The sequence below is a fragment of the Oryctolagus cuniculus genome, chromosome 9 (assembly GCF_051225735.1).
Source record: "Oryctolagus cuniculus isolate XC-2025 breed Fujian yellow rabbit chromosome 9, ASM5122573v1, whole genome shotgun sequence".
NCBI classification, from domain to species: domain Eukaryota; kingdom Metazoa; phylum Chordata; class Mammalia; order Lagomorpha; family Leporidae; genus Oryctolagus; species Oryctolagus cuniculus.
Window position 1 is genome coordinate 131,622,045 of NC_142875.1, and position 23,517 is coordinate 131,645,561.

Here is a 23,517-nt window from a genome sequence, read left to right on the forward strand (position 1 = left end):
TATACAAAGCTGGAGATATTACAATACTGACCTCAAAACATACTGCAAAGCTGCAGTAATCAAAACAACATAGTACTAGCATAAAAATGAACACACACAACAAAGGAAGATAACAAAAACCCGGAGATATACCCACTCATCTACAACCAAAAGATCTTCGACAATGGTGCCAAAAGTCATGTTCTGCAAAAGAATAGTTTCTACAATAAATGGCTGCAGAAGAACCGATATTGACACACAGAAGAACTAAACTGGACACACTGTCCAGCAGCCCCGTCCCTACCCCCAGCTCCCCGGCCACGTCTCACCATCTACAAAAACCCCAGAGGCTGGCACCATGGTGCAGGGGGTCAAGCTGCTGCTTGCCATGCTGGCATTCCCTATCACAGCGCCGGTTCCACTTCTGTCTGCTCTGCTTCTGATCCTGCTCCCCACTAAGGTGCCTGAGAAGGCACTGGAGGATGGTGCAAGGACTTGGGCCCCTGCCACCCTCCTTGGAGACATGCATGAAATTACGGGCTCCTAGCTTCAGCCTGGCCCAGCCCAGCAGACAGTAGATTTTTGTCTCTGTGCCTCTCCCTCTCTATCTCTCTGTCACTTTGCCTTTCAAATAAGTGAATACATTTAAAAAAATTTTTAAATATAAAACTGAAATTTCCAGAAGAAAACACAGGTGAAACATTGAAGATAATAGTTTAGACAATGATTTTTTGAATAAGGCCCCAAAAGTACAAGCAACAAAAGCTTAAGTAGGCAAATGGGATTTTTTTTTTTTTTTACAGGCAGAGTGGACAGTGAGAGAGAGAGACAGAGAGAAAGGTCTTCCTTTGCCGTTGGTTCACCCTCCAATGGCCGCTGAGGCCAGCGCACTGCGGCTGGTGCACCGTGCCTATCCAAAGGCAGGAGCCAGGTGCTTCTCCTGGTCTCCCATGGGGTGCAGGGCCCAAGGACTTGGGCCATCCTCCACTGCACTCCCGGGCCAGAGGAGAGAGCTGGCCTGGAAGAGGGGCAACCGGGACAGAATCCAGCACCCTGACCGGGACTAGAACCCGTTGTGCTGGCGCCGCTAGGTGGAGGATTAGCCTATTGAGCCACGGTGCCAGCCGGCAAATGGGATCTTATCAATGGAAAAATCTTCTGCACACTGAAGGGAAAAATCAATAGAGTGAAGAGATAATAGGCAAACTGTCACCTCTCCATATGACAAGGGATTGACATCGAGAATGTACAAGGAACTCAAGAAACCCAACAACAGAAAAACAAATGCTATGATTTGAAAAATGAACAAATGATCTGACTATATATTTCTCAACAGATATACAAATGATCAAGAATGAAATGAAAAAGTGCTCAACATCATGAATCATCAAGGAAATGTGAATAAAAACAGTAACAGAGAAGAGTTACAACAGCTGTTAGCAGGAAAAGATAAATGCTGGCAGATATGTGGAGATTAGGCGCTCTTATACCTGTGCATGTGTGTGTGTGTTTGTGTGTGCACGCACGCACACACGCACTAGGGGATGGGAGGTAGGAAACCGGTACAGTCATTACGTAGAACCGTTTGAAGGTTCCTAAAAAACTAAGTATCATATGATCCATCCATCTCACTACTGGGTAAGTTTGCAAAGGAAATGAAGTCAGTGTATTAAACAAATATTTCACCTCTGTGTTTCTTGCTGCACTATGTACAACGGTCAAGACACAGACTGACTCAACCAAGGTGTACAATGACAGATGACGGATTAGAGAGGCTGCAGTGTCTACGCAGATGCACAGTGGAACACTTCTTAGCCATAAAGATGGTTGGAGTCCTGTCATCTGAGTAGCATCTCTACTCATCTCACCAACTTGACAAGAGCTTAAATGCAAAGCCAAAGGGTGCCAGCTGCTTCAGCAAGGGGAACCTAATGGAATCTCACCTGTATCTTGTACAAGTGGTGTTCTGGCCTGAGGGAGCCGCTGGTCTGAAAGTGATGCGTGGGGAGACCTGAGCTGACAGCAGAAACCCCAAGGCCAGAATGACGAGTGCCACGGTGGTGCCTGCAGGACAAAGAAAAGACAAAGTGCCCATCAGCGAGAGTCGTCAACATTCTTCCCAAGCAGAAGGGATCTGGTGAAACACACCTCTGAAAAACACAGCCTCAAGTGTCTTCACTGGGTTAAAAATGTCTTAATGGACAAACAAATGAGGAAAAGTCACAAGCATATTCGTCGTGACGCACAATGAGAGTGAAGCTCCAGTCACACATACGTGGTAGTCAAGCAGTAAATCGGTAACGATTCTCTAATGAAAGAGAAAACACCCAGGATGGCTGACAATCTCAAAATCAATCAGCGTAACCAACATTATTGAGTGTCTAACACATCAGGAAGTATCGGAGGGGGCAGATTTATTGGAAGGGCTCCTTGCAGTGCCAAGAAAATTGTTCTAATGACATTCTATCATGTGAGACCTAAATAAGTAAAAAGCAACTATTGATTACTTCTACAGCAGATGAAAGCGTTCTCATTACAGAATGAACGGAGTTTTCAGCCAAGTCATTAAGGTGCCAGGAGAGACAGGACATGTGTATTCTTTTGTCTTTCCTGTTGGGGTTCGGAAGTGGATTTCTGATCTTTGATTTTAACCAACAGGAATGCTAAGGGCTGCTGTTGTGGCATGGCAGGCAAAGCCACTGCCTAAAATGGCGGCATTCCACATGGACAGTCCGGCTCCCTGCTGATGGCCTGAGAGAAGCTGTGCAAAATGGTATAAGTGCTTGGGCTCTTTGACCCCAAATGAGAGACCTGGAAGAAGCTCCTGGCTTCAGCTGGGTCCCACTCTAACTACTGCAGCCATTTGGGGAGTAAACCAATGGATGGAAGATTCTCTCTCTCTCTCTCTCTCTCTCTCTCACTGTAACTCTTAGATGGTCAGAAAGAAAGTTTTCAAACTTCTGACCACAGTTCCAGCCACAGACACCCTATGGATAGACAAAGAACGTTGTGAGAGGAAAAGACAAAGAGAATCTGGCATATTACTTTGTGTTATCTATCTTAATGGAACGTGTGTAAATTAGGGAGTTTAGGCAAGCATTAAGATGAAGGAGATGTGTCGCCGTGGGGTTCGGGTGCCTCTGGAAGGTCAAGGTGAGGTCCTGGTGCTGCAGTTTCTTGACTTCGGGATCTTGGGCAGGGCCTTTGCAAAACCAAATTTTAGCCCCTGTACAACTGTGCATAGCGAAACGCTCATCTTAAAGCACCCCAGTGCAATGGAAATAAAATGCACGTGAAAGAGCTTTGTCATGCTACAAAGTGTTATTAAGCGCTGGTTATTATCCCATAATTATCATCAGTCGCAGCAGCGGCAATAGCAACAGAACTCAAATCAGAAAAAACCTGGGAAGGAAAGGAAGGTCTGAAGGGACGATCAGAGCTGATTTGGCCAAATTGGGCCAACGAGGCCTCAAACCTAAAATCAATTTGTATTCCCTCTTGAGGCTTAAAATCCCAATCAGAGCTGGGGGTAGCTGGGGACACCACAGTTCTCACGACCCTGAAGTCCTGTCCTGAGAAACAGGACAGACACATAACAGCTCCTGAACGCCAATCATCCCTCCTGCTCCAAAGACACCCCATCAAACCGTGAGCCCTAATGTTTTCCTGTCTAACTCAGACCCTAGGTCCCTAGGTATTTTACCAAACTGCATCCACAGCTTACTGCTTTGCAACAGCTCAAAAATATTATTTTAATTGGAAACTTTAAGATGTGGAGGGAAGATGATACTCTCCTGTTGTGATACTTACTGAATAGCCCACCTCCGTGTACACTGCAAGGTGATGTGTTCGGGTTAGTGTTGTGGTACAGTGAACTGGGCCGCATCCCACATGAGAGTCGTGGGTTTGATTCCCAGCTAAACCATTTCTAATCCAGCTGCCTGCTGATGCACCTGGGAAGGCAGCAGACAATGGCAGAAATATATGGGTTGCTGCTACCTATGTGGGAGACCAAGATGGAATTCTGATGACTCCTGGCTTTCGCCTGGCCCAGACCTGGTTGCTGCAGTCCTTCAAAGAGAACCAGCAAATGGAAAATTTCTCTCTCTCTCTCAATCTGGCCCCATCTGTCACTCTGCCTTTCAAATAAATAAACTAAAAAAAAAAAAAAGAAAAAATAAATAGAAATGCCTAGTACATATTCAAATATGTTGAATTCCAGTGCGTACAGACCCAAATTCAGGAAGAGAGAGATCTCAACAAGTACCACCTGACTGGATGGACCACAGTGCTGTAGATTTCTGTAATGTTAGCTGTTTTTGAGGAAAATAAAAATAATATTAGGAATATCCAATTGAAGAGCTGGCATTGAGGCCTACCAGGTTAAGCTGCTGTCTGTGACGCTGGCATCCCAAATGGATGCTGGTTCCTGTTCCAGCTGCTCCACTTCTGATTCAGTTCCCTGCTAATGGTCTTGGAAAAGCAGTGGAAGATGACCCATCTGTTTGGGCCCCAGCCATTCACATGGGAGACTCAGATGAAACTCCTGACTTCAGTTTGGCTCAGTCCTGGCTTTTGTGGCCATGTGGAGAATGAACCAGTGGATGGAAGACCTCGGTTTCTCCCTCTCTGTGTGTAACTTCGACTTTCAAATACATAAATAAGTCCTTTAAAAGAAGACTACCCAACTGAACTCATGATAAATGCACCCATGGTAAGACCCCTGCAATACAGAGAATATATCTGTTGCCTCTCTCTCTAAGGCAATGAATGAGCTTGCAGAATACGGGTAGTGAACAAGACTGGATAAACAGGATCCTTAAATTAGTCTGAGCAAAATTCATTTTTATTTTAATTCAGGTCATATGGGAACATATTAATATTTCATTCATTGCCTTATTTGAAAGGCAGAGAGAGAGAGAGAAAGAGAGAGATCTTCTGTCTCCTGGTTCACTCCCAAATGCCTACAAGAGCAGGAGCTGAGGCAGGCTAGCCAGGAGCCATGAACTCAATCTGGGTCTCCCTCTACCTTAGTGGGAGGGACCAGGGTACTGGAGCCATCATGTGTGGCTTCCAAGATGTGGAACTGCAAGCAGAGCCGGGACTTGAACCCAGGCAAGCCAGTGTGGAATGCAGGCATCCCAAAGGGCATCTTAATGGCTGCACCCAACGCTTAACCCAGACAGAAGACAGTATTACACCTTAACTTCTGTATTACATACAGCAATGCTTCTCAAGTCCAGCTCTCTACTGGAAACACATACTTGGGATGTGCCTGGCCTGTGCAGCAGAATCTCCAGAAGGCACGAGGTATCCACAGCTGATCGGGATGTCCAGACAGGGGTAAACCCCCGAGATGTCTCGGGGTCCTGGAGGCGAGGGGGTGTATCATAAACGACTCTATTCGTGGAGGAAATTTCAAAATGATCACCTGGCCTTGTCACCCACGCATATGCCCTTAGAGCACCAAACTGCTTGAATTAGCCTGTTCCTTTTACTTAACAAGCTACAAGCATTTTATTGTTAATTTGTTCACATTCAAAATTATCAGAGTTATAGGTTTGAATCTAGTACAGGAAAGCTGTGGATGAAGACTTTCTCTGGTGTTCTGTCTAATGTGGGCACATTCTTTATATCTCAGGACAAGAGTTTCTGTTAAGCAGGTATACTGTTAAGATTTAACAATTTTGATACAATTACCCTAATAAAGATGTTTTTCATAGGGAAGTAAAGTGTGTTGGACAAATAGCATTCCCAAAGTTATCTCATGTAACAACACGGACATTCACTATTTGGTAAAGGGTATAGCTTACGAGTAAGTACTCAGAAACAACCTAATTTTCCTTGCCAAGACTGCTAGAGGAGTGGCTCCCACCCACTGTGTACTTAAATATCCACAGGGAACCTGTTTAGAATACCATGCCCCAGACCCATCTTGAGAAGGTCTAATTTAGGAGATCTGAGGTAGCGCCCAAAAATCTACAGTGTAAAGTAAGAACCTCTGGTGGTTCTGATGCAGACAGTCCATAAATAACATTTTCAGAAATATTCCACTCCAAAATACATGGTAGCAAAAAACAGTGTTATTGGCTTTCTGATTTATTACTAATCAAGTCACACAGCTATAAACCTCTCACTATTAAAAGAAATCAAGAGGTTGTCATTAAATTTCTAATATTCACAAAAGAAGACCAGTTCTCTCAACAAGTTTTTAAAATACCAAAAGTCAGAACACCACAAAATGTCCTACATTTAGAATTATTCATGGACTAACAAATTTTATATTTCTTTGCAAGAAGAGTTTCTTTGTCCAAGCTTAAATACAGTTTACCTGTGTTAACTTTTTATAAAATGAAAACCTATTCAAACATTATTTTGACAGGAGATTTTTTTCACTATTTTTAACCCAACATAAAAACTGTAGTAAGAATAAAAAATAGGGAGCCATATGAAACTTACAATTTACAAATTCTAGGCTAGAATCTATTTCAGAAATTTAAGAGTATTATTACTCAATACTGCTAGAAGATCAAATATGTATGTATACAGATATGAACAAAGCAAAATCATACTGAAGCAGACAGCTATGGGGAGGAGGACACTGATGGCTCGTGTACACTAACAGGGCTGAGGAGCAGTAAGCCATCCTCTGGGGATGTCACCTCTCACAGGTCATTACCTTGCGCTGGGACCTACACAATCCCAGTGGAAAACAAAACCTGGAAAACAGCACTAGGTACGATACATGGACAGGTAAAAGCAGAGACCTCGACAAGACACCATGCCTCCTACATCCTAACCCACAGTAACTAGCCAGCAAGTCACTTTAGCTGGCTGTATGTAGATGGGAGGTGCGTCCACGCAGGAGGAGCCAGCAGTGGGACATCTGCAGTGGACAGAGTCGAGGTGGAAGGAAAAGGAGCCCAAAGGGTGCTCAGGGGAAGCAGGACCTGAAACCGCTACCTCTCTCCCTCAAGCAGTGACCCTAACACTCCCTCTTCATGGTCAGGGGTGGGCCCTTGTCCTCCACAGAACAGACGACCGACACTAGGAGGTGGAAGACAAGGCAGGCATAGATGATTTCGTGGGGGCTGATTCGGTTGCAATAAAGCTGATGGCTAAAATGCACTGTTTTGGGCTGTGTTTTAAACGCTACCTCTGGATAAAGACCTTAAATCCCCACTGCAATTCTATGATGGAGGGATAGTAATTGGGCCCCAGGTACAGATGAGGAAACAGAACTCACCCAAAGTCAGACAATCAAACTCCACGGTCTGTGTGCATCTCAGGAAGACCCAGACAATTCCGAGGAACTGATGAAATGTCGTAAGGCACTACGACAGATGGAAGCACAAGTTCCCCCAGCTCTCAAAAGCCACCTCCATAATTTAGGAAGCACTTTCAGTCTGCGTGAGAAAGCCCAGCTCCTGCGGGAGCCCCACTGGGTGTTCATTTTGAATGCAACTGTGAGAATCCTCCTGTAAGAGCTGTCCTGAACGTCAGGGGCCAGCAAGTCCAGTTCCGGCACCCTGCAGGAATTGATCTTCAGCACATCACTGTCAGATGATGACCCAGTCCATCGCGTGCTGTCCTAATTGAGATCCACCATCTCCTGGACCAATAGCTCTGATTGAGACGTCAGGTAAGACGCCCACATCCCACACTGGAGTACCTAGTTTCAGTACCTGAGTACTTGGCTTCAGTATCTGTCTCCAGCTTCCTGCTGATGCAGACTCTGGGGGGCAACCATGACTGCTCGTGTCATCGGCTTCCTGCTGCCCATCTGAGAGACTGGGACTGAGCTCCTGACTCCGGCTTTGGCCCTGTCATGGCAGGCATCTGGAGACTGAACCAGGGGAGGGACTTTTCTCTATCTTTAGGTCTACGTCTGTCTGTGTCTATGTTGACACTGGGGTCTCTCTCTGCCTCTCAAATAACTTAAAAAAGGAATGATTTTCCTCTATCAAGCAGAGGTCTACAGCATCTACTGTCAGCTGGAATAAGGTGTCGATTAGGCTTCTCTTAGTCTGCTCCTCAGGCTGTTAAAACCCTTCTGGTCTCTTCAACAGGTTCATCAAAGGAGGTTGTAAAAGGCTTCTGCATCTTTCTACATAGCATCATTTCCTCTCCCTGGGCTATTCTCAGCACTTGTGCTTCTTAACCAGGCAATCTCTCACCCTCCGGTAGAGCTGGTAAGACAGCTCAACTCATACTACTGACTGGGAGCTTCCCGGCTTAGGTAAGAACAGGGGGTAGCAGCTCTCTATCTATTCCTCCTTCTAGAGGGGGCTGGAGAAGGGTACGCATTCCCAGTAACTGAGTCTGGAAACCAGCATGCATTTCCTTATTGAAATCCAGGGACCGTGTTGGGTACAGCGGTTGGGGCACTGCTTGGGATACCCACATCCAATAAAGGAGCTCCTGGATACAACTCCCAGCTTCCCTTCTGATTCTAGCTTCCTGTCAATGCATACCAGGAAGGCAGCAGGTACTGGTTCAAGTGCTTGGATCCCTGTCACTCACACGGAAGATCTGGATTGAGTTCTGGGCTCCCGGCTCTGTCCTGGCCCAGTCCCAGTTGCTAAGGACCTTTGGGGAGAGAAAGAACATACCAAAGATCTCTCTCTCTCTCTCTCTCTCTTTCTGTTTTTCTGACTCTCTACCATCCAAATAAAATAAAAATAAACCAATGAAAATTAAAAAGAAAACTAGGACAAGTCCCTAAAAAAAGTCTTATTAAATCAATATTTGTGCATAATTTGGTTAAAATGGAATGTATTTAATGCTACCCTAGAAAATTTACATTTTAATGGAAAATGTATTTTTATTCCAAATAATCTTATAAAGGAGCCATTAGAGGACAGCTAATTGGTAAGTAAGGATATGCCTGCCTTTCTGAAAAGAACTGGCAAACTACATGACATGCCCACAGGAAGATAATGTCACTAAGGGTTCTTTTTTTTTTTTTTTTTTTTTGAACAGGCAGAGTGGACAGTGAGAAAGAGAGACAGAGAGAAAGATTTTCCTTTGCCATTGGTTCACCCTCCAATGGCCGCCGCAGCCGGCGTGCTGCAGCCTGCGCACCGCGCTGATCCGATGGCAGGAGCCAGGTGCTTCTCCTGGTCTCCCATGGGGTGCAGGGCCCAAGCACTTGGGCCATCCTCCACTGCACTCCCGGGCCACAGCAGAGAGCTGGCCTGGAAGAGGAGCAACCGGGACAGAATCCAGCGCCCTGAACGGGACTAGAACCTGGTGTGCTGGCGCCGCAAGGCGGAGGATTAGCTTAGTGAGCCGCGGCGCCGGCAACACTAAGGGTTCTTACGACGTCAGTCTAACAGCCTGGTCTCGCAGAGAATAGTCAGAATTTAGACACAAAGACACTTGAGGGTAAAAGACGTTTCTGTCTTATTTAGCTATCACAGAAAATACACTTGATCCACTGGAATTTAGGCTGGTTTTGAACGTAGAGTCTGTCACTCCTTTATGGGGAAATTATAGGGTTGTAACACTCTACTGCTGAATGAGCTTTAGGAAAAAATGTTGTAAATTTGTTCTCACATTTTTCTAAACTTGAAAACAACAGGAGTGGGTGGTGAGCCTTGTAGTTCCTCCCGCAGTTAAGACGCCCACACCCCACACGAGGACCAGACTCAGTGCCCCGCTCTGGCTCCCTCCTCCAGCTCCCTGCTGCTGCAGACCTCAGGAGGTGCTGGCGACGGCTCAGCAGACGGAATTCTCCCATTCTCGTGGGAGCCCAGGACCAAGCCTCTGCTGCTGGCATGGCCTGGGCATTTGGGGAGTTAACAAATGGACAGGATCAGTCTCCCCTCCCCTCCTTTCTCTCTCAAAGTTAAAAATACAAAATATAAGTTAAAAGGTGAGTTTATAAATATACCAGTTTTTTTTTTTTTTTTTTTTTTTTTTTTGACAGGCAGAGTCAGTGAGAGAGACAGAGACAGAGAGAAAGGTCTTCCTTCCGTTGGTTCACCCCCCCCCCCCAAATGGCCGCCACGGCCGGCATGCTGCACCGATCCAAAGCCAGGAGCCAGGCGCTTCCTCCTGGTCTCCCATGGGGTGCAGGGCCCAAGCACCTGGGCCATCCTCCACTGCACTCCCGGGCCACAGCAGAGAGCTGAAATGGAAGAGGAGCAACCAGGACAGAACCGGCGCCCCAGCTGGACTAGAATCCGGGATGCCAGCGCCGCAGGCAGAGGGTTAGCCTAGTGAGCCAAGGCGCTGGCCTGAATACTGAGTTTTTTTTTAAACAAAGATGGAACAAGAAATGATCATTCTTTTCACTTTATTCTTGTTGAGTACAAGGCAAAATAGTAACAGGAAAGTGTTATCCTCCATAGATCTGATTTGTTCCTGCATTTGTTTTAGTTACATTCTAGTTTCTCGTCACATAGTCTAACATGTTCAAAACTATTTTTTTTCTTGAATAACTGTAATCTCATGCTGTTTGCCTAAGAAATCAGTATCAGAGATGGTACCTTTCTTGTATTTGGAAGGTTTATTTGTCTTCATTAGAAAAGAAGTTTATATCTGAATTCCTCACCCAGTCACCTACCTGCTAAGCTACCAAAGGTAAGCTTCCTGCGGCCCACTTTCTCCACAAGCCAGACTCCGACGAGGGTGAAGATGAAGTTCGTGAAGGCCGTCAGGGAGGCCAGCCATATGGCCAGCCGGTCGTCTTCCACGCCAGACATCTGCAGAATGGTTGCACTGTAGTACCTGCGGGGCAGAGAAAGCAGCAAGTGCTGCTGTCGGTCATTCCAACAAACAGACTGCTCCAAAGCGACGGAGCAACCTTGAAAAACCAACCCCAGAAGAACAGCCGTGGCGGCGACATCAAGTCCATCTGGGAATTCACGTGAGTTGTTTCAAGGATACAATGCTGAGATGTGTTCACACAGATCTGCCCAGAGAAGACCCCAAACTGCTGGTGAGAGGAAACATTCCACAGATGGGGTCAGTGGTAGCTGCCGGTCCCACTCACACTCCCAGGGAGGAGCGCCACGTCTGGGGGTTGAATCAGAAGCCACTGCACACTGTGAATGAACGTCCTTGAAAGAACAAGGTGACTCAGGGCAGAGAACAGGACAGCGTGACATAAAGGCAGGGAGTGGGAAGACGCGCAGCATGAGAACATGTCAGGACGTGCCCAGCAGGGCAGGAGAGCAGACCCTGGGTGCGTGTCCGCGAGAGCGGCTCTGACGGTACCCAGCAGGGCAGGAGAGCAGACCCTGGGTGCGTGTCCGCGAGAGCGGCTCTGACGGTACCCAGCAGGGCAGGAGAGCAGACCCTGGGTGCGTGTCCGCGAGAGCGGCTCTGACGGTACCCAGCAGGGCAGGAGAGCAGACCCTGGGTGCGTGTCCGCGAGAGCGGCTCTGACGGTGCCCAGCAGGCCAGGAGAGCAGACCCTGGGTGCGTGTCCGCGAGAGCGGCTCTGACGGTACCCAGCAGGGCAGGAGAGCAGACCCTGGGTGCGTGTCCGCGAGAGCGGCTCTGACGGTACCCAGCAGGGCAGGAGAGCAGACCCTGGGTGCGTGTCCGCGAGAGCGGCTCTGACGGTGCCCAGCAGGCCAGGAGAGCAGACCCTGGGTGCGTGTCCGCGAGAGCGGCTCTGACGGTACCCAGCAGGGCAGGAGAGCAGACCCTGGGTGCGTGTCCGCGAGAGCGGCTCTGACGGTGCCCAGCAGGGCAGGAGAGCAGACCCTGGGTGCGTGTCCGCGAGAGCGGCTCTGACGGTGCCCAGCAGGCCAGGAGAGCAGACCCTGGGTGCGTGTCCGCGAGAGCGGCTCTGACGGTACCCAGCAGGGCAGGAGAGCAGACCCTGGGTGCGTGTCCGCGAGAGCGGCTCTGACGGTGCCCAGCAGGCCAGGAGAGCAGACCCTGGGTGCGTGTCCGCGAGAGCGGCTCTGACGGTACCCAGCAGGGCAGGAGAGCAGACCCTGGGTGCGTGTCCGCGAGAGCGGCTCTGACGGTACCCAGCAGGGCAGGAGAGCAGACCCTGGGTGCGTGTCCGCGAGAGCGGCTCTGACGGTGCCCAGCAGGGCAGGAGAGCAGACCCTGGGTGCGTGTCCGCGAGAGCGGCTCTGACGGTACCCAGCAGGGCAGGAGAGCAGACCCTGGGTGCGTGTCTGCGAGAACAGCCCTGCGGTTCCCGGTAAAGCGCATTCCGGGTGCGTCAGTCTCTAGCACCGTCAGCATGGACAGGCCCCGCACACTCCTTCTGCACCAGCTGCGTTCACTGGCGATCGGTTCTGCAGAGACCACAAGGCCAGCTCCCTGCCGCACCACGGAAGCAGCTCTGCCACACGGAAGGAAGACAGGCTTCTCCCAGGATGCTTCCTCTCTGACGGAAACAGCAGAAGCTGCACGAGCTGACCAGTGCTGACCTGAAGACAAGGAAATCCAGCACTTGCCGACAATCACTGAGAAGGTGTGAAAGGACCCAAACTCCACAGGGACCCAGGGGCCCAGACAGGAGCCAGGAGGAGTGAGTCGCAGTGTCTAGAGCACCGGGGGTGACTACAGTTCACCACCACCTGTTCTGTACTTTATGAGCAAGCAGACGAGAGTGCAAGGTGAAATCAGAAAAGACCCCCTAAAATTTACCCTGAAATGTGGCCCCTTGAAGTTCCCTAGAAATGCTATCCGGGGTGCCACATGTGCTACTGCAATTTGGGGTGCCTTATGATTTCACCATGGGCTTACTACTAAATCCCCGATATTAATAAGCCCGAGAGGGTCCTTGCCTAATATTTAGAGAAGAATTCTAAATACCGGCACAGATAAAAGAAGCAGCATGGTACGTTTTAAGCTTTTATTTAGTGAGAAAGGTGCACAGGAGAGTGAGAGCTTTATTTAGGGGAGAGAGGTGAATAGGGGTTCATACTGAGCACCAGGAACCAGCCACATGGATGAGCATCTAGGCCAGGAAGCCTAGAGCACATGGCCCGAAGGCCACGGGCCCTGGAGGCGCAGGGCTACAGCAAGCCCCCTCCTGACTAGAGGCCAGGGAAGAAGAGCCGCCCGGGCACACTGTGTCCAGCTTTTAACCCACTTCCAAAGGGGAGTGGTTAATTACCCTGATAGGCTGATGGGCACCCCGGTGTGGCCAGGTAGGGGAATGAGGCCACACAGGGGCGTGGCAAAGGCATCAGGTAGGAGCATGAGGTCACACAGGGGCGTGGTCTTCCAGTTCACAAATCTGATCAATTTTAACCTGTGAGCCTGCCTACTTCAAAGGGACCAAGCCCAGAGCAGTGGTAAGGAGAGGGAAGCCCTAGGCACCCTGTGCAAGCTGTGCACCCTACTGAAATACCACAAGTACTCCATAAAAACAACAATTACTAAATGCTAATTCACATTTTTAAGGTATAAGGAGAACGAAATGCTAACTAATATCTAATACTTACACACTGTATACACATATCAAGCTATCACAATGTATTCCCCCGTGAATACATACAATTCAAATAATAATTCAAAAAACCTACAGCAGATTCTTAGTCATGGCTTTGCCTAGCTTTTCAAGTCACTGTAACCTAACAAGTTAGCTTTACCCAAATCTAACAGTGAGCACGCAAGCAATATGTTCAATCAAGCTGGATGTATCCATAGTTGGACATCTACAGTTTTCAGATATTTATCAACACTTTCAAAACATTTCAAAAATAAAATCTGTTTTCAATACATTTAAATCGCATTGTTTCATCAATGGCTTCTGTCTGCTATTTTTTAAATTAATGATAATGGCACCTATGCAAAGTATTAAACCAACATGGGTTCATTCATCTTGATAAAATGTGTTTTCCTCGTCTATACTAGAAACACAATTTATAAAAAACTATGCAGTGTGAAGGATGTGTTTTATTGATTACTAAAAATTATACCAACCATTTGAGGACTTTGAATTCTGACAGCAGTTGTCAAAAGAGAAATCCCTGGGGTATTTCTCCTGCCATCATACAAAGACTGAGTCCTCTGCAGTCAGAATACAAAGTGACGATAAAAATTATACAATTATAAAAACAACTCCTTCCACCTGAATACTGCTTTAGAGTTTCCAAATTCTACTGCAGACATTTTCAACAGCAGCTGTGCATGGGGTCTCACCAGGGTGGGCTCACTATCAAGCTAACACAAACACCAAATCTGGAGCCCTAGAAAACAGGAATGCTAGAGAAAATCCAGTCAGTTAAGGCTCAAGGATTTTGATTCTTTCCATGCTAAACTTGAGATTCTTCTCAGTGTTTTATGGTACAAATAGACGCAAGGTGCAAAACAATTCTTGAAAAAGGATCCTTGGAAAAAACTAAACAAGACAGGGTGGTTATTTTGATATGTGTAATTTTTTTTTTTAATTTGAGACAGAGAGAGAGAGAGAGAGAGAGAGAGAGAGAAAGGAAAAGATCTGCCATTTGTTGGTTCACTCCACAAATGCCCACAACAGTCACAGTGGGAAACCAGGAACTAACTCTGTGTCTCCCACATTGGTGGCAGGAACTCAGCTACTGCAGCCATGACCTACTACACCCAAAGTGGGCATCAGCAGGAAACTGAAGTCAGGAGGCAGAGCGGAGACCTGAACTTAGTACTCTGAGACCTGGGCATTTTAACCAGAGACTTAACCACTGGGCCCAACACTCAACCCTGCTGCTGCTTTTATTTATTTATTTTAAAGATTTATTTATTTGAACGGCAGATATACATGGGGATAGGGGAAAAAGAGAGAGAGAGAGAGAATGTTCCATGCACTGCTTCCCTCCCCAAATGGACACAATGGCCAGGGCTGGGCCAGGCGGAAGCCAGAAGCCAGGAATTCTGTCAGGGTCTCCCACACAGCTGCATGGACTGTACTGGGGAGGCAGCGGAAACTTGGGAGATGGCTCCCCCAAGAGAAGAAAGGGGTCTCATCTAAGAGACCTCCTGGCCATAGCCAAGGAGGTGGACGTGGGCAGGCCAGAGCCATGGGCAGCATTCTGGGGACCCGTGCATTTCATGTCGCTACCTGGCAACAGGCATGATCCCGCGGACAGCAGCCGCGGACAGCATGCTGATGGCCTTGCTGCTCCCTCCCAACCACAGGATGGCTGCGTCCCAGCCCCTGGACGGGCAGCCTTGACTCTCTTCTGCATTTTCCTTCCTCTCACTCGTGTAAAGGGATTAGCTTTCATTACTGTCATGAGAAATGGTGCCACACAAACATCCTCTTAAGAAATCCCGAGCTCAGAGATGACCTGGGGGCTCCGGGAGAGGGTCTTCGGGCTTTCTCCGGCCTTGAGAGCTTCCTTTGTGTCCAGGCTCCCCGCCCTTCCTCATCCCTCTCAACCAGGCAGGGTGGGTCAACGGCCTTTGTGTCGTTCCCCTCCAACTTCCCTCTGCCTCTCTCTTCTAACGGGGGTGGGGGGGGTCCTTCAGACTGTGCCAGGGCCCACTCGGTCTCTGCCTAAGCCAGACCCAACAGCACATTCAATTAGTCTGCAACCACGACCTTCCTTTGCCACGTGAGGTCACGCAGGCAGTTTCTGGGAGCTGGACTGCACACATCTATGGGGGGACAGTTACTCCACTTGTCACAGTGCAGGTGCTGATCAGCAGAGCAATGGCAGAGGCCAAGGGCTCAGAAGGAGAGGGTGACTGATGGCACACCAGGGTTTCCACGGGAAGGGCCACAGGGGCAGAGGAACTCAGGGAGTGACGAAACGCGTTCCCAGGCCATGTGACGACCTAGCTCGTCAGGTGAAACTCGTCACGGAGCCTGTGAGAGATAAACGATGTGCGGAGCGGCACAGGCAGCTCATGTTTTAGAACACGCACAATCCAAGGACTCACACGGTGATCTCGGCCAACCTCGGCTGCGAGGGGCTAATGTGTGCGGTCGTCTCCAGCGTTAGCCCTGGCTTGGATCTTCAAAGGACTGCGTATTCATCCAGACCGGAGAGGATCTGCTTCCTAAGAGAACGGCGTGGACAGCTCAGCAAGGCTCGCCTTCCTCTTCAGGCTCCAAGCAGGAGGCTTCTGTCCTCCACGTGGTGTCAGACATCTGTCAGACAGGACTGTGATCCCCATCAAAGACTCCCTGGGCGACCTCTGATGTCCGCCCACGAGCGACACGGAAAGGAAAGGCCCGGGGCAGCGTGTTCTCCCTAGTCCTGCGTCATGCTCTCCATGGACGAGCAGGAACGGAGAGGGCCAGGCCCGGACGTGCGCTGCGTGACAAACCTGACCACGACAGACAGCGCTAGCCTATGTGTCGGCTTTGACAGTGACGGTCTACTCTGAGGGTGAATCTTGACCGGCAGGAAAAGAAGGATCGCGAGTCCTTCACAGGCTTTGCAAAATAAATATTCATTTAGTTACAAAAGCCTTTCCTAGGAACTTCTGGAAAAGCTACCTGGTTTCTAAGCTTCTAGAGGCCACGGCCTATCGTTCTCACTACCGCCAGTGTCACAGTAAGAACACTTAATAACTGCTGAAGTTATTGACGTTATCACAAACTTGCAAAACTGAGTGAAGAATGTTTTTAATAAAACACCGGATGAGACACTCTAAAACAAAAATTAAAGGCTGGGAAGAGGGAATAAGGACACTACAACACGAAGATAATGATGCAAAAATGTTAGCTGTGTAGCTGCTACACGTTAGCACTAAAATTCCCGATGGCCAAGGCACCATTCCCATTCAGCTCCCTGCTAATGCACCCAGGAAGGCGGTGGGAGACGGCCAAAGTACCTGGGACCCTGACACCCATGTGGGAGACCCGCATTGAGTTCCTGCCTCCTGGCTCTGACCTGGTCCAGACCTGGCTGTTGCGGCCATCTGGGGAGTGAGCCAGCAGACGGAAGTTCTTTAGCTCCCTCCATCTCTCTCTGTCATTCTGCCTTTGACATACACAAACAGCTAAACGGAAAAAGAGAGATAGTTTTAAATGTTTGTCTGACAAAACAAAATACACTGACTCCTAATAAAGAAAAACTCTGTCTGGCATGAAATGATAAAGACCTTAATTTTCTAAATAAACAAGTGATACAGGACAAACTCTTCCTGACAATGAGAGCCAGTGTAAGCGGGAAAAATTAACTACCAAAATGTAGTCCCCATTATTTTGATACCCATGGCACCAAGGGGACAGGTGCACCAGGTGCCACGGCAGAGAACTTCCCGACAGTCACCTATGAACCTCGTCTCACTCAAGTTCTTCTGGGTCAAGGGCATACTAGGATTTAAGCCACGTTAAACGAAAGGCCTGGGTTTAGAGAGGAGCTGACCCAGCACAAACCCCGAAAGACTTCCATGACTTTCATGCTCTTTGGTTTTGAAGCGTCTAGCTCAGGTCTCCCAGAATGCACATTAGCAGGAAGCTGGTGTCAGGGTGGAGCAGCGGCCTGTCCTCTGTGCTGGATGCAGATGGCCCCACTGCTGTGCCCCACGCCCACTCTCTGCCATGGTGTGTTATCTCTGGTTCCAAGTTCTGCCCACATCTCAGGAAAGGCAACGCAAGGAGGGTGATAGGCTGACTTCACACTCTTCTCAGGAAGTGTGGAGCCTGAGGGTGGCCAAAGGGCAGCAGGAGGTATGCACTTCCTGAGAAACACTGCTCTCACCTAAAGGAAGTAAGTCAGGCAGTGTTTTACTTTAAGCTGCAATGGCTTCAAATGGCCTGAGTAAAAGTCGGCAAGAGTTTTCATTCTATATAAAAGCAGCATAGTCACAAAAATCTGTTAATGCAAAAATATGTTATTTTATGCACATTATTTATAACTCTGAGTCTCTAGGCAATCACAAACTGGGAAAATAGATCAAGTATACACAGAATGAAAGCCAAAAACCTTCAAAAGATGGAAGTAAAGTAGGTAGGGGGTAGAATCTCTACTAAAAATAACCACCAGAAAATATGACAAACAGGCAAAACGCTGAGACACACACGATCCAGTGGGGAGACTTAAGTGCCTCTTATGCTTTCCATGTCTCCAATTGTCTACAATAAGCATCTCTCATTTAAAAATTTTGTTTAGTGCATTTAAAGTTTTGTAGGTTAGATTATTAAGCTTCCAACTCTGTGAACTAAATCTAGAATTATTTTCAGTAAAACAAACCTGAAATAATAACAGTGAGCAACTGACATATTTATGTCTTTAGAGAAAGACATTTTTAATTTCTTCTCTTTTTTGCCAAACTTAGTATTTTCTTAAATGAAATAATTCATGTGTTTTGTTTCTTGGTGCTTCCACACTACAAATAAGTTGCAGTAATTAACTCCCAGACTGAATATTACATTCCACAAATATTTATACATAATGATAATAATGTTTCAACGGAGAATAAGTACATAATGGCCAAATGTCTCAATTAGATGTCATTAAAATACCATTTATTCTGGTGGGAGTGCTGGGCACAGCGGTGAAGTCCTAGTTTGAGATGACCACATCCTATATTAGAGTGCCTGGGCCTGGGTCCCAGTTCCATTTCCAAGTCCAGTTTCCTGCCAACGCGCACCCTAAGAGGCCACAGATGATGGATGGCTCAACTACTTTGGTCCCTGCCGCCCACAAGGGAGACCTGGATGGAGTAACACGTTCCTGGCTTCAACCTGGCCCAGCCGTGGCTCTTGCAGGTATTTGGGGAGTGAACCAGTGGATGGAAGACCTTTCCTTCCTCTTCTTCTGTCTTCCAAGTAAAATGAAAATACACACTAAATTTTTAAAAACACATGTATTCAGAGTCTATTGTGTGCCAGTCACAGGGGGAGACAAAAGCCAAGCACCACCTGGGGGACTGCTCTGGGAGGCGGGGCTTGCAGCCGGCTGGGAAAAACCCCTGCGCCCAAAGACACGCCTCCCTGGTGGGCCTGGTTTTGTGCAGGCACGAAGGAAAATCGCCGCTGTGATATGCAGGCAGCATTAACGCCATCTCATGCACACAGACAATGGCACAGTGACTCCCCCGTGAGGGGCTGCAAGCACAGAGCTCCCAGCTGCCCCTGCTCTTTGTCCACGTACACTCTCCACCCAGGATGCTGTCTCACTCTGTTCAGCAGGCCCTGGTGCAGGTTCCCAGAGCACAGGGAAAAGCAGGGAACGTCTCAGCGGTGCCGCTTCCGTCCAGAAATCACCTTGCCCCTCTGACTACGACCCATTTCCTAAGTCACTCACTTCAAATTCTCTTTGCCTCTCTCTCTCTGTTTAACTAAGCTCTATTAAACTTCTTCTGAAATAAGTGAATAAAGACTTCTGAGTTAATATGGGTAAGTCTGATCTTTCCGTTTTTAAATATCAAGGAGAAAAGGGTGATCAATTTTTAATAGCAGAGGAACTAGTTCAACTGTAACAGCCTTGGGGAAAGGAACTGCAAAGAGAAGCCCGACAAACTGATGTATTATTCAACAGCGTATTAGGCTGCCGGCCGACGGGGGCCTGCTGACGGCACGGTGCCCTTTATGTTCAAATGGAGAGCTCCCAGACAATGCTCGCTCCACTCCCAGTGCACGCATGTGGCACCAGGACATACCTGCTCAGGGCCCTTCACAGGCAGGACAAACGGTTCCACCTGTCCACACATACGTATGTATACACAGCACGCGTCTACTGCGAGGGCACGCTGGAGCCTCACCCGCCACGGTGAAGCTGAAAACCCAGGGGGCACAGGGCAAATTCTTAGAAATGACCTTTTCACTTCCCGCTCCTCACCATGAAAACCTAACGCTATTTCATTAGAAAATACGGACTAGAGGAACAAAATACTGGCAAACATGGAGCGTTTTTTGGAGCTGACTCTAACAGCACAAGCCACCTCAAGATAAAAGAGGAAAAAGGAGAAGTAGCATCTATTGAGCACCTACTGGATGCCAGGGAGTGTCCCCCTGTGCTCTGCATAAGCACCACCCCACACACTCCTAAGAGCCAGTGTTTACAAGGCACTTCAGAGAGCGATTAACTCAACAGCAATGGTCCAGGATCCATTCTCACGCACACCCAGGATCTAAGCAGGCCTTCTGCAAACCCCTACTCAGTTAAATCACAATGCACGTACAGCAGAACACGAGCCCTTACTGGTATCCACCACCTTCCATTTTCCTTTCTGCATGAAAACTATTTTCATTTTCAATAGCTCAAGGTTTTCCGCCTAGTTTAGCACTAAGCTGTCATTAACAGTGACAGTCATAAAATCTAACAACCAGAAGTGATCAGCTGGGAAGAGACCTCCACGCATGGCATGGCCAAACGGCCGGGCAGCCTGTCTGTTAGGGGATGTCCCAGAGCACGTGGCCCCTTCACGGGACACAGAGCCTCGGCCGGCACCAGAGGCGCAACGCCAGTCAAACTCTCCCCCACTGCCAGCTCTGGGGTCCGTGAAAACACACCTGGAGGCTCACACTGAGGTGTGAACAGCCACTGGCCTTTTCACATATGTGAGGTTAGCGGGGAGGCAGAGCGCCTGCTCCTTGTGCCTCTCACGCGATGTGGGTGAGGGATTCCTGCACACTGAGCGCAGTCCCTCCAACCGCAGAGGCTCGGCTCCGTCCTTCCAGCTGACAGAGCATAGAACTCCAGCCAAGGATCAGGCCTGGCGCTTGTGGCTGCAAGGATCCCTCTCCCGGTTCTCTGCCCCCACACTGCCCACATCGGGCAAGGGTGCGAGAGGCCGGTGTGAACAGACGAGTGATCAGCAACCCTTCCCCTGGAAATTTCTAGAGCACTGGGAGTCACTTGGCCACAGTTCCTGTCCCTGCTCCTCCTCTGTGTCAACAGAGGCCTGGACACTCTGTGGGCCTGATCTGGCAGATCGTGGGTAAGAAACGCACTGTCCTGACCTAGCAGTGAGCCACGGAGGATCCACAGCCGCCAGGAGAAGCAGCAGGGCCACCCGGGCAGGTGCTGGGCAGGTGCCGCCGTCCAGCTCCATCCGGCCCCTGGGAGCCAGTGCTCCGTGCTCCACTGCCCTGGGTGTTTCCTGACACTCACGGCTGAGCGGGGCTCTCAGAGGCAGTGACGGTGAAACCCGCCCAGTTTCGGAATCAATCTGACTTGGCAGCAGAGGCAGAGTGCTCTACTGTCTTGTGATCGGTCCTGGCTCATACTTCCTGGGCTGTCCACAGGGGAGTAACAAGCGAAGCAGGCCGTGAGCAGTGAGCTGTGGAGGTTCAGTGCTTCCCCTAGTTGGAAACCTCACCAAGTCATCAGGCGTTACGACGATCCTGACTGATGCGACTTCACTGTATCCTGAATCACACAGCTACAGGCGACTCACAGAGCTGTGTTCTGTGTGTATCTAAATATACACTAAGACTATCCAAGGGTTTTAAATAACCATCAGTGACTCCTATTTTTCCTCTGAGGAGTTAAAACTGTTTCCTTCATAGAAACACAAGTGGGAATTCAACAATTAAAATAACAATTCTTCCTCAAAACACAACCTAAATGTGTATCATGATATTGTGGTTTTAGAAATGTTTACAAACATAAACTAGACAAGTGCACAAACAGATCTCAGTTACCATATCACAGTATTTCACTTTACAGTTTGTCAGGCCTGTTCTATAGCAGGTAACAAGTTATCTCACTGCTTATTTTCAAGTCATATATTACCACGCACTTGAACCCACAGAAATCACAGAATTACTGTCAATCTCATACTTGTTGCTAAATTTTCAAAACATATGTCCGATTTCTAGCATATGGGACTGCAAGATAATAGCTTGTGCTTGCTAAGCCCCCAGATGTACGGCACTTTGCAGCAGCAACAGAACACTGTCGCCCACATGGGAGACCTGGATGGGGTCCCAGACTCCTGGCCTCAGCCTGCTGAGCTAATACTGAAAAACAGAAAAGCTTGAAAAAAAAATACAATATATTTATTAACTTACGAAGAAAAAACTAGAATCTACACTGATACCCTACATTATGTAACAGGTAAAACAAATATGGCCTTGCCATACCAGATAAATCTACATATTTATAAAAATGCTCTGGGGCCGGGGTTAAGGCCTAGTGGGTGAAGCTGTTGCCTGCTGTATCAGCATCCCATATGGATGGTGGTTTGTGTCCTGGCTGCTCCATTTCTGATCCTGCTCCCTGCTAGTGGCCTGGGACAGCAGGGGAAGACGGCCTCGGTGCTTCAGCCCCTGCACATATGTGGGAGACTTGAAGGAAGCTCCTGGCTCCGCCTTCCGCCAGGCCTACCCTGGCCGTTGCAGCCATTTGGACAGTGAACCAGTGAATGGAAGACCTTTTTCTCTGTAACTCTGACTTTCAAATAAATAAAAAATAAATAAAATATTTTTAAAAATATAAAAAAATATGTTTAAAATAATAAGAAATAATATGGGAAAACAGTCCCATTCTAATATTAGGTAAAAAACCTTCATGTGACTTGATTTTGATTCTGTCATGCGATGAATAAATGCACAACAAGAAGTGAAAAGGTGTCACCCTGAGAGGCGGAGTCACAAACAGCTTTTATGTCCTCATGCTTTTCCACATTTTAACCACAACTACATTTTATGTACTGACATTTTATTTATTACATTTACTTCAAAAGTAAAAACAGAGAGAGAAAGACAGACACCTAGACACACACACAGAGATCTCCATTCCCTCAGATGCCTGCAATAGCCATGGCTGGGCTGAGCCAGGTCGTAGCTGGGAGCGGGAACTCAGTCTTGGTCTCCCACATGAATGGCAGGAACTCAAGTCTGGGAGCCATTGCTGCTGCCTCTCATTAGCAGGAGCTGCAAGTGGGAGTGGATCCAGGATCGGAAGCGAGGCACTCTGACGGGGACATGGGCCTCCCCAGTACCATCTTAATCTGCTGGACCATTCACTCTAAAGGATATTTTTATAAAAAATAACGTATGGCTTAAAAAACAAAGCTGCGCACCTGAATTCCTGAGACTCCATGTTCCACACGTGGCTTTTGAGGTCTAATTCTGTGGATGCAGTAAAGAAGCGTGTCCACGGGACACCTGGATTCCTTCCCAGCCCGCAGGCATCGGCTGCAGCTCCCACCTGCACTCTGGGGTCACTGTGAGTGCTGCAGCTCTGGCCCGGTCACTGTCTTTGCTGACGCTTCTGCTGAACTCCCAGGCCCCTGATGGGGTGGGGGTTGCTCTCTCTCTCCTCCCTGCACATTTCCATCCCTTGCAGAGCAGTGAAACTCGGTCTTCAATCTTGGGGCATAAACAACATCATCGAAGGTTCAGGCCAGAAAGATGGGAGGTTTGGATCCTGTTTTTGCAAAGTGCATGAACACTACTAACGTTATATGAGAATCCTTCAAAAGGTGGCATTAAAAGATACATTTAATTTGGTGCAAAAAATTTTTTTGAAGTGCACGCGTAGTTCTTTTGTAAATGCACCTCCGTGGGCTTTTCTGAAGGCCCCTGTATTTACTTAACTCCACTGCTTCTTCAGCTGAGGAATCACAGGGCTCTGAGAATCGGCTGTTGCAGGAATCCTGCTGTGCAGACAGGACAGGACAGGAGAATGGAAGCAAGGCAGGTGAACTGCTGGAGGCCCAACACTGAGGTTA

At 48.2% G+C, this 23,517-nt stretch overlaps 1 protein-coding gene across 5 annotated transcripts in view; it reads right to left on the minus strand.

Annotated features, from left to right (window-relative positions):
- SLC2A13 (solute carrier family 2 member 13) overlaps nt 1-23,517 on the minus strand; it is a 341,591-nt gene that overhangs the window by 73,236 nt on the left and 244,838 nt on the right. For 4 of the 5 annotated variants that reach the window (XR_016213163.1, XM_051850398.3, XM_089304024.1 and 1 more), the window contains exons 5-6: nt 10,550-10,713; nt 1,923-2,043 (exon numbers count right to left, since the gene is read on the minus strand). The exons of the other annotated variant lie outside the window; for it this stretch is intronic. Coding sequence is in view for 3 of the 4 variants with exons in the window: in XM_051850398.3 (XP_051706358.2) it covers nt 1,923-2,043; nt 10,550-10,713 (285 nt within the window). In the remaining variant the exon portion in view is untranslated. The remainder of the gene's footprint in view (nt 1-1,922; nt 2,044-10,549; nt 10,714-23,517) is intronic. 5 annotated transcript variants of the gene reach the window in all.